This window comes from Rhinopithecus bieti, unplaced genomic scaffold, assembly GCF_001698545.2.
Source record: "Rhinopithecus bieti isolate Rb0 unplaced genomic scaffold, ASM169854v2 scaffold_7888, whole genome shotgun sequence".
Lineage (NCBI taxonomy): Eukaryota > Metazoa > Chordata > Mammalia > Primates > Cercopithecidae > Rhinopithecus > Rhinopithecus bieti.
The window spans coordinates 960,044-970,020 of record NW_016805944.1 but is presented as its reverse complement, the minus strand read 5'-3'; the positions used below and the strand labels follow the sequence as shown (position 1 = coordinate 970,020).

The 9,977-nt window shown below is 58.1% G+C and overlaps 2 protein-coding genes across 6 annotated transcripts in view; one reads left to right on the top strand and one right to left on the bottom strand.

Annotated features, from left to right (window-relative positions):
* CCDC61 (coiled-coil domain containing 61) overlaps positions 1-4,846 on the top strand; it is a 27,775-nt gene extending 22,929 nt beyond the window's left edge. For 4 of the 5 annotated variants that reach the window (XM_017874335.1, XM_017874337.1, XM_017874338.1 and 1 more), the window contains exons 6-14: positions 1,223-1,433; positions 1,538-1,620; positions 2,241-2,410; positions 2,505-2,580; positions 2,899-3,038; positions 3,211-3,289; positions 3,466-3,523; positions 4,307-4,379; positions 4,520-4,846. In XM_017874335.1, the coding sequence (XP_017729824.1) occupies positions 1,223-1,433; positions 1,538-1,620; positions 2,241-2,410; positions 2,505-2,580; positions 2,899-3,038; positions 3,211-3,289; positions 3,466-3,523; positions 4,307-4,379; positions 4,520-4,617 (988 nt within the window). In that variant the 3' untranslated portion in view covers positions 4,618-4,846. The remainder of the gene's footprint in view (positions 1-1,222; positions 1,434-1,537; positions 1,621-2,240; positions 2,411-2,504; positions 2,581-2,898; positions 3,039-3,210; positions 3,290-3,465; positions 3,524-4,306; positions 4,380-4,519) is intronic. The other variant, XM_017874339.1, reaches the window with a different exon arrangement.
* Positions 4,847-5,378: 532 nt separating this feature from the next.
* Positions 5,379-9,921, bottom strand: PGLYRP1 (peptidoglycan recognition protein 1). Its single transcript, XM_017874333.1, has 3 exons — positions 9,000-9,921; positions 5,751-5,872; positions 5,379-5,645 (listed from the first exon to the last, which is right to left on the bottom strand). Exons 1-3 carry the CDS (start codon positions 9,284-9,286, stop codon positions 5,464-5,466), a joined length of 591 nt encoding a protein of 196 aa, XP_017729822.1. The 5' UTR covers positions 9,287-9,921; the 3' UTR covers positions 5,379-5,463.
* Between the last annotated feature and the right edge of the window lie 56 nt (positions 9,922-9,977).

The following is a 9,977-nucleotide window of genomic DNA, read 5'->3' as shown; positions in this document are numbered from 1 at the left end:
GCCCGTCTCGGCCTTATAAAATATTTTATAGTTCCAAAGTCAAAACTGAAAAGAGGGTACGTTCAGAGAGGTCCAATTTCTTTAAAAACATTTTTTAAAAAATTATCTTTACTTCTGACTTTATTTTTTTGAGATATGGTCTTGCTTTGTCTCCCAGGCTGGACAGCAGTGGCACAATCTCAGCTCACTGCACACTCTGCCTTCTGAGTTCAAGTGATTCTCATGCCTCAACCTCCTGAGTAGCTGGGATCACAGGCATGTGACACTACATCAGGCTAATTTTTGTGTTTTTAGTAGACGGGGTTTCGTCATGTTGGCCAGGTTGGTCTTGAACTCCTAGCTTCAAGTGATCCACCTGCCTTGGCCTCCCAAAGTGCTGAGATTACAGGCATGAGCCACTTTGTCCAGCCAGAGAGGTCCAATTTCTGTTCATTTCCCACTTCCCCATAAATAATCCTTTTCCCCCATAGATTTTGGTTTATTCTATTATATAATTTTGAAAATATAAACATGTAATTTATAATTCTCGTTTCTTTTACGAAAAGGGACATTCTGAACATACTGTCTGCACCATACTGTGTCACAGCAGTCAATCGGTGACAGGACGTAGAGATCCTCTACTTTCCTCTTTATAGTTTTGTGCGACTCAATTGAGTAGATGTATTAGAAATTCAGTTAGTTCTGTTTTGACGTACATTTTGGTTATTTCTACTCTTTTGCTATTACAGATTGTGCTGCAATGAATAATAGCTTTGTGTATACACTTTCTTAAGGAAGGGTTTTGAGCGTGGTAGTTACCTGATCAAATTTGTATTGCAGAGGATTTCGTGACTGGGAGACTGGCCTGGCGAGGTGGGAGGGGGAGGGAGGCAGTGCTAGGCTTTCAGGGTGTGGACAGAGGGATGAAATCGTTTAGAATTGGAACTCACATGGCTGTGTTCCCACTCCTTCACCCGCACCAGGGGAGGAGTGTGTGTGTGTCCTGTGCGTGGTGGGATCATGTCCTCTTCATGGGGTGGATGGGGGTGATGTGACCACATCCCTCCTCACACGTCGATAGGGGAGATGATAGGAGCCTGCCCCTCCCCATGGGGGCAGTTGAGAGTGATGGAGCCCTGTTCCCCCTTCCGGGGAGGTGAAATGATGAGGCGTCCCACCCCCATGGAGTAGTGGGAATGGGGCCATGCCTCTCTCTCCAGCGCTCTCTCCCCGTCTTCCCCAGGGTGTCGCGCCTGGCATCCGAGAAGCGGGAGCTGGAGGTGCAGCTGGGCCGATCGCGCGAGGAGGCGCTGGCCGGGCGCGCGGCGCGCCAGGAGGCCGAGGCGCTGCGCGGGCTGGTGCGCGGGCTGGAGCTGGAGCTGCGGCAGGAGCGCGGGCTCGGGCACAGGGTGGCCGGCCGTCGCGGCCAGGATTGTCGCCGTCTGGCCAAGGAGGTGAGCAGCGGGTGCCCGGGAGCGGCCAGCGAGGCGCGGACCTCGGCCTCAGCCTGAGCCTCGGCCTCAGCCTGGACCTCCGTGCCCCTCTCCCCTCCCGGCAGCTCGAGGAGGCGAAGGCATCGGAGCGGAGCCTGCGCGCCCGGCTAAAGACGCTGACCAGCGAGCTGGCATTGTACAAGAGGGGGTGAGAGGCTAGGCCTGCGGCGCTCTAGGGCGGATGGGCGGGGCCTGAGAGGGGGTGGAGCGTGAGGAGGCGGAGCATGAGGGAGGTGGGGCGGGGCCAGGTAGGGTGGAGGGGGCGGAGCTGAAGGGGAGGAGGGGCTTAGCGGACCCCTTCTGGAGGCCAGACAGGATTCGGTGCGGTGGTTAGAAGGTGGACCCGGGCTGTGCGGAGATGCGCAGGCTTGGGGCGGCGTTCAGGAGGGACTGGGAAAGGGATCGGGCCCTGGGGTCTCCTGGTGCGAAAGGGTGCGGCGCAGCAGGTGGGATCAGGGTGAGGTCTGCTGGCATTTATGGGGTGGGTGGTGGAAAATTGGGAAGGGTTTCCGGGGAGTTGTGGAAGACTCCGGAAAGGGTCTGGTGAAGGGGGTGTGTTGAAAGGATGTAGGGAAATGACAGAGGGGTGTTTTAGGAGTTTGGGTGTGGTCTGGGGGAGGATATCGGGAGGGTCGTGGGCCCAGGAGTGCACGTCTAGGAGCTGATGGGGTAGGCCTGAGGGTTCGGAGAAGGTGCGGTCGGGGAGGAGTCTCTAGATTGAGTTTGTCGGGGCGGGCGGGAAGCTGACAGCTGCCCCTGTGGTTTCAGGAGGCGGACTCCGCCGGTGCAGCCGTCCCCGGCGCGGGAGGACCGGGCCTCATCGTCCCGGGAGCGCTCCACGTCGCGAGGCCGCGGCGCCACGCGCTCCTCATCCCGGGAGAGCGGCCGCGGAAGCCGGGGTCGGGGCCGCCCTGCGCGCCCCTCGCCCTCGCCCACAGGTCTGTGCCCCTGCCCTGCGGTGGGGAGGGGACGCACTGGAGCTGCCAAGGCCCGTCGCGGGACCCAGCCGCCTCCTCTCCCACGTCGTCCTAGGTGGTCGCGCGCTCCGCTTCGACCCCACGGCCTTTGTGAAAGCCAAGGAAAGGAAGCAGAGAGAGATCAAGATGAAGTCAGTGCCCCTTCCTCCTTCACCTGCCCCTGTCCCTGGCCCTTGCCCGCTCCCGGGCGCTCATCTCTCCACGCCACCATCAGTCCCCATCTCCTTCCACCTGCTCACTTCTCGCCGGATACCCCGCCTGCTTTGCCTGCTCCGCCCGCTGTGCCTTCCGTCCGTCCCACCTCCTCGTCTGTGTTTCTGCATGCTTTCTGCGCCTAGGCTTGTCACCTTGGGCGGTCGCCGGCGTGGCTGTGACCTTTTGGGGCGCAGCGATACCCTTGCCCGCAGGAGTTGGGCGTACAGGCCAGCGTCTCCTTTCTTTTTTCCCAGGCAGCAGCAGCGGAACCGATTAGGCAGTGGGGGAAGCGGGGACGGTCCGTCCGTCTCCTGGTCTCGCCAGACACGGCCCCCTGCTGTCGTGACTGGCCGAGGGGACGCCCCTAACCGCTCCCGAAACCGCAGTTCCTCAGGTAACCGGCCTGGAGCTCGGGGCCGCGGGGCTAGGCGGAACTGCCCGGGGGTGGGAGGCACTGGGCGGGGCCGCCGAGCCGGGCGGGGCGGGGCTGGGCGGGCTGGGAGGGCCTGGGAAGCACTGGGTGGGGCCAGCGAGGGCCAGAGCTCACGCCCTCCGTCTCCCTCTAGTGGATAGTTTCCGCAGCCGCTGCTCGTCTGCCAGCTCCTGCAGCGATTTGGAGGATTTCTCTGAGTCGCTCTCCAGAGGGTAAAACTTGGACATGGGAAAAGGATCACCTCAAAAGGGTTTCTGGAGAGACTATAAACAGTCTTTTTCAGGGAAATTGGGTGATGGAGCCTAGGGGCCTTGAAACCACGAAGGTCGGGGAGGTGGGAATCCTAGAGCCTCCGCACCACTGGTCCTTGGTTACTCCTTTTTCTCAGGGGTCACCGCCGCCGTGGAAAGCCTCCCGGCCCAACGCCCTGGAGTGGGTCCAATACGGTGAGTAGAAGGGGGAACGTAAACCGCTGGAACACAGCTGTCCTCATTTGCCGTGATTCGTTCCTGGGGATCAGGGGCAGAGGCGACTCGGAATGTCTGTGGCAACAGGGCTTTTTTTGTGTAAGAGTGGGTCTCGCTCTGTCCTTCAGGCTGGGGTGCAGTGGGGCAATTGTAGCTCACAGCAGCCTTTAACTCCTGGGCTCAAGAGACCCTCCCACCTCGGCCTACGGAGTAGCTGGGACTAGGCTTTTTTTGGCGGGGGGAGGGTGAAGTTGAGACAGGATAAGGGGGTAGTATTGTCTTTTTATGTTGCCCAGGCTGGTCTGGAACTCCTGGCCTCAAGCCATCCTTAGCCTCCCACAGCACTGGAGTTACAGGCTGGGCCAGCGCACCTGGCCTGGGAACAGCATGTTTTGAGAACATTAGATTGGAGAAGGAATAATGAGGAGCATGTGATACTCTTTAGGGCTTTGGCGTCTCACTGTCAGGTCTTGAAACTTGGCTCCTCCTCTTACCAGCTGTATGATTCAGGACAGTTCTTTAGCCTCTCTGTACCTCAGTTTTTGTTTATCAGTTAACCAGGGATGGTAATGGCATCACCTCACATGTGAGGTGAAGGCTCTGTGAGGACATTAGGAGGTTATTTTGCATATAATGAATACCCAGTAGATGTCAGGCCTTATTTTTCGCCAAGGTCCTTAGGCTCAGGATTTCCAGTGGGATTTAGGGGGACAGGAATAGAGGGACGGTGGCTGACCCCTTTGGTACCTTCCTCATCACCAGAAGTCCACCCCCGTGGAACGCAGCCACCATCAGAAATCTCTGGCCAACTCTGGGGGCTGGGTCCCCATCAAAGGTGAGCCTGGGACTCCACATCCCCTCTCCCAGCCCCAGGACCCGTTGGAATGGTAGTGGGGGCAGTGGTATATTGGGCCCAGGAACTCCCTGGGGCTTCAGGACCCTCACAGTCCCCCATACCCCCACCTGCTCTCACAGAGTACAGCTCGGACCACCAGGCGGCTGACATGGCCGAAATAGACGCACGCCTGAAGGCCTTGCAGGAGTACATGAACCGACTGGATATGCGGTCATAATGTGGAGAAGGGGTACTTGCCCCTCCATTCCCCACTCACTTGCTGGGTATGGCGTGGGGGGTGGGGCCAGGGTGGCCTCCAGCCCTGCCCAGGCCCTGCCCTGGCCCCGCCCCTCCTGCTGTCTCTGTGCTCTCAGGTGTGTGAGGCTCTGACCCTGCCCTCTCCCCAGGCAGTGCATGCTGGGAAGGAGGATGTGTGCATTTTGTAAATAAACATATTTGCCCAGGGGGCCCCTCAGCTTATGACTAAAGGGTGAGGGTGGAGTGGGGAGAAATGTGGAGGAAGAGAAATTAGGGGGTATAACTGGGAGCTGTGTGTGCCTCGGAGGCAGATTGGGACTCAGGTCTCGGTAAAGCTTGTACACTCTCTAAACAGTGCAAGGGCAGACCTGGGAGGAGTAGTGAGCAGCCTGTCCCCAAAGGAGTTCAAGCAAAGGTTCTGCGCAGAATGTCTTTGGCTGTGTGGTGGGAAGGGGGTGTCTTGCAGCGTGCTTCACTGCCCAGGAGGACCCCCAGGACCCCCTGTTGGTGACATCCAGGCCGCTTTGGTGCTGATTCCTGGGCTCTGACCTGAGACCTCTGGGTTCTGAGCTGTGATGTTGCTCTCGAGCTGGGATCTCCGGGGTCTTGGTTCAGGGCCGGGGCCTCTGGGTTCCAAGCACCAGTGAGGAGAGTGCTGGGTGGGAAAGGGTGGGAGGGCTTTGGTCTTGTGGGAGGGAGAGAAGGAGGGGAGGTTTGTGGTGGGACCTGCTGAGGAACACATTTTGAGCTGCATCTTTATTGGAGGAGGAGGCAGTGGGGTTTTTGGCCATGGGAGGAGAGGAATGGGGTGCAGATTAGCAGGGCCTCAGCGGGAGGAGTAGTGTGGCCAATTCTGGATGAGGTTGTAGAGCTGGTCGCCTGGAGAGAGTGTACGCTGCACATCCCGGTGTCCTTTGACCACATAGTTGGACTTCAGGGCTCCCTGAGCCACACCGCAGGCCAGTAGACCCTGGGCTGCCCGGAGGGCCCGGGGTGGGGGCACCCGATCTGGAGGAGGCAGAGGTAAGAGTTAGTCAGGGGCTTCCCTGAAGGGCAGTGGTAGTGTAGGGCCCTGTGTCAGCCCCTATCCCGACTGGCTGGACAGTCACTCACCCATGTAGTTGCCCATGAAGCTGATGCCAATGGACATGGGGTTCCAGAAGCGAGCTGCGTGGGCGCCCATGAAGTTCCATCCACGGCCCTCGTATACGAGCCCGTCTTCTCCAATCAGGAAGCTGCATGGGGAGGTGGGGGGCGGGCTTGATGAGTGAGGGAGGGTTTCCTGAGGAGGACTCCTCTTTCTTCCTCCACTCACCCTGCCTCCGTTCCTGCCCTGGTGCACACAACTTCCCCAGCATCCTTCTTACCCCTTAATTTCCCACGATAGTAACAATGACTGTGGTCGTTTATTGGGCCCCTGCCATGTGCCAAGCACAGCTCTGCATACACCTTTTTTTCATCCTCATGGCAACCCTGATCACCCCATTTTATGTAGACAGAATCAGAGCGGTAGAATCACCTGCCCTGGGGTCACACAGCCCGTCTGGTGCATGGCTGGGGTTTGTACCCAGGCCTCCGTGGTCCCCACCCATGTGATCTTGTGCCTTGCTCTCTCCTGCCTCCTTAGAGGATTTGTGGAAGTCCTGTTTTACTGAATCCTTGCAGGACAGCCCTCTGAGGCAGGGACTCTTTTTTTTTTTTTTTTTTTTCAGATGGAGTTTCACTCTTGTTGCCCAGGCTGGAGTGCAGTAGGGTGATCTCAGCTCACTGCAACCTCTGCCTCCCAGGTTCAAGCGATTCTCGTGCCTCAGCCTCCTGAGTACCTGGGATTACAGGCATGAGCCACCACACCCGGCTAATTTTTGTATTATTAGTAGAGACAGGGTTTCACTGTGTTGGCCAGGCTGGTCTCAAACTCCCGACCTCAGGTGATCTGCCCGCCTTGGCCTCCCAAAATGCTGGGATTACAGGCATGAGCCACTGTGCCTGGCTGAGGCAGGGACTCTTATCCTTATCTTAAGCTGAGAGTGCAGAGACTCAGAAAGTGACATAATTTGTACAAGCTCCTCAGAGCCCCCTGCCTCTCAGATCTCTGCCCTCGCCCCAGCCTGCTTCCTGCCCTTGGGGTCCTCTGGGGGACAGGATCAGAGACTCAAAAGTTGGGGTCACAATCAGATACCGACCCTGGAGCCCCAGCGCCTGCCTCTTTGAGGTTTCCAAGCCTGGCAGCAGATCCTTAAGGCTGATTCATTCAGCAGGTCTGATTGAGCATGTCTGACTTGGCACATGGGAATGAACTAGAAGATCAGTGCCTTGGAGCTGCAGTATGTGCCAGCTCAGCCCTCGCACTCAGTGTCATTAATGATGCACAGAATGTTGGAACTTCCGAATCTCGAGTCCTGAATCTGCTGCTTAGGAAGCCAGCTCCCAGAATCTGGCCCTGGTGACGCTGGCTGCTGGGACTGGCTGGTTGTGGCCCTGCCGGTGATGCTGGCTGCTAGGACTGGCTGATTATGGCCCTGCCATGTTCCCGGAGCCTGGCATGATGGTGGTGGGGTCGGGGGTGGTTGGTTCTCCCTGGTCATTTGTTGCATGAATGCATCTCATTTAAACCTCAGCCACCATCGCCAAGCCGGTACAGTCAAAAGCCCCATTTACAGGTGAAGAAACGAGGCTCAGAGAGAGAATGTGACATGACATGTAAAGGGGATTCAGAATGTTAGAACCAGATTCTGAATCCTAAAAGCTGAGGGCCAGACACCGGCTGCTTCTGTATGTGGTGACGTGGACCCAAGGCTGTAGAACCAGGCTTGGGCCTTCGTGACCTCATGGGAACGCTTAGAATTGGAGCACCTGAGTCTTGGAAACAAAATGTTGAAGTTGGATTCTTTGATAAAATCTTGAACTGGAAGGGCTGGGAATACCTTTGGAAACTTGGAGGCTTTTTTGGGGGGGTTTTTTTTTTTTTTTTTTTTTTTTTTCCCGTGACACAGCCTTACGAGGTCCTGAGAGCATGTGCTCCCTGGGTGGGGTCTATTGAAGTGGACTCTGGGGACCTGGGGATCTGGGGACCTGTGTGTACCTCCAGTAAGCTCTGCAGGGGATTCTGATGCTACCTGGGTCTGAGAGCTTGCAGGATTCAAACGTTCCCTCCCCTTGGAAATCCTCAGGCTGGACTGCAGCCCATTATAAGGAGGAGGTAGCTGGTAGGCGTGGCCCCGGACCTGCTTCAGCCGGCACCCCTTGTGGTCTCTTCTCCCCTTGGCAGCCAGAGGGAGTCTCTTGTACCTACACTAGTCCCAGTCCCTGCTCTGCAGGGGGAAGCCTCCCATAGCTCCCATCTTGGAGTAAAAGCTACAGTCCTCACTGTGGTCCACAAGGTCCTGCCTGGTCCAGCCCTTTCCCCATTTCATTCCGCTCCCCCGGCTGTGTTCAGCCACCCTGTCCTTCCCAGGGGACCCACCCACTCATCCCCGTTGGCTTTGCCCCCAGCACCCTCTGCCACCAGCACTCCTCTGTCAGCTCCCCCATCCCAGAGCCAAGGCAGCCACTCTCAGGGAACTTCCCTTGCCCCACCCTTTCAAGGAGGCTGTGTGGGTCTGGTCCCAGCCTGAGGTCACCCTCCCTCACCTCTTTCCTTTTATCCATCGCCTCTATCACCGCCTTATCACGGTCTGAATTACCTCGTGCCTGGCTTGTTTTCTCCCAGCTGGTCTTCAGCCCCGGAGGCTAGGTGGCACCTTACTCCATGTCACATCTGGCACACTGCCTGGCACATAGTAGGTGCCTAATGGCAATAGCCCGTGGCTTTGCGGGCCCCTGTGTGCCAGGCAGTTCCTAGGTGCTTTGCCCGTATTGGCTCATTGAAGGAGCAGATGGGCCGCGATCCCATTGACTTTGCGGAGGAGGAAGCTGAAGCTGGGAGGACCTGCCCCAGCTGGGGAGGGATCTGCCCCAGGCCTCAGCCAGCAATATGAGCTGACTCTGGAACCCAGCTCCGCACTGAGTCAGCCTGGTTTTCTGCCTCCTAACAAAGGCACCAGGCATCAGGAAGGGGCGCCTTCATAAGGCGCCGCGGACACCTTGGTGCGTGTTAGGCAAAGCCTGCCCCTTCTTCCGGGGGAGCGGGGCTTGGATTTCAGCCCATCCCCGGCCCTCACACATCTTTGCGCTATGAGCACCTGCACTGGCCCACGCGGTGACCCGAGGAAGAAATGAAGACCCTATGAGGCTCAGTAAGCTGCTCGGGGTGTCAGCCAGATGGCCCCAGCACCGGGCCTAGAACCGGTCCCGCTGGCGGGCACTTGCACACCTTTGCCTCTGGGGTCCCCAGTCCAGCCCGTGCCTCCCCGCCGCACTCACTTGTAGCCCACGTCGCACCAGCCCTGTTCCTTCACGTGGTAGGACTGCACATTCTGGGTCTGCTGCTGGCACGAGGCTGGGGTGTTGCAGCTGCTGCCCGCCGTGTGCGACACCACCACATAGCGCAAGGGCAGGCTCAGGCGCTGGGTGCACTCTGACTCCAGGGCCCTCCACTCGTTCCGGGGCACTATAGGGCTGCAGCAGGCCGGGGCTTCTGTCTTCTGAGCCTCTCCGAGTCGAAGGAGGCCGAGGAGAGCCCAGGCAAGCAGCGCGCAGCGGCGGGACATAGCGGCAGGGCGGCAGGGCGGGGAGACCGCTAGGAGAGCCCGGTGGCGGGGCCGCCTTTATCTGCTGGGGGATTCCGGGAGTGGCCCGGAAAGTCTTGCTTCACACCCTGCTGGGACTTCCCTGCTGGCCCAGCAGACCCCAGACTCAGCTTCCTTCCCTGGCAGGGCCAGGGCGGGATGCACTGTGGTTGGGGTCTGGGTCGCGCCCATGGCAATGACAGGCCCCCTCGCTCAGCAGGGAGGGCCGCACAGGCCCCTGGGCGCTTCGCCCCACCGTTTCCGGAAGACCCGGGGCCGGGATCCCGGTCCTGCTTGTCTCTCCCCCTCTCAATGGAACGTTGAACAACTCAACAGGAACTTACATCGCAGAGGCCGGGGGCGTTGACACATCTTCTCTCCGCAAGGACTGAGGTAACAAAGGTGTCCATTTAAAAAACTTCCTTCTCCCAGGTCCAAGTCTGATGCCATTTACCCTTGCAGCAAACTCAGGAGGTGAGTATCTGGAAGCCCATTTCACAGTGGAGTAAACTGAGGTTGGGAGCAGGTAAGTCACAGGCTGAGATGACGGAGGCACTGGAGCCCCGCATCTAGAGCCAGGCTGCCTGCATGTGAATCCTGGATACCCAGTGTGTGAAAGCCTGCAAGTGGTTTTTAAAAATGTGTATTTAAAATATATATATTTTAAATTTTA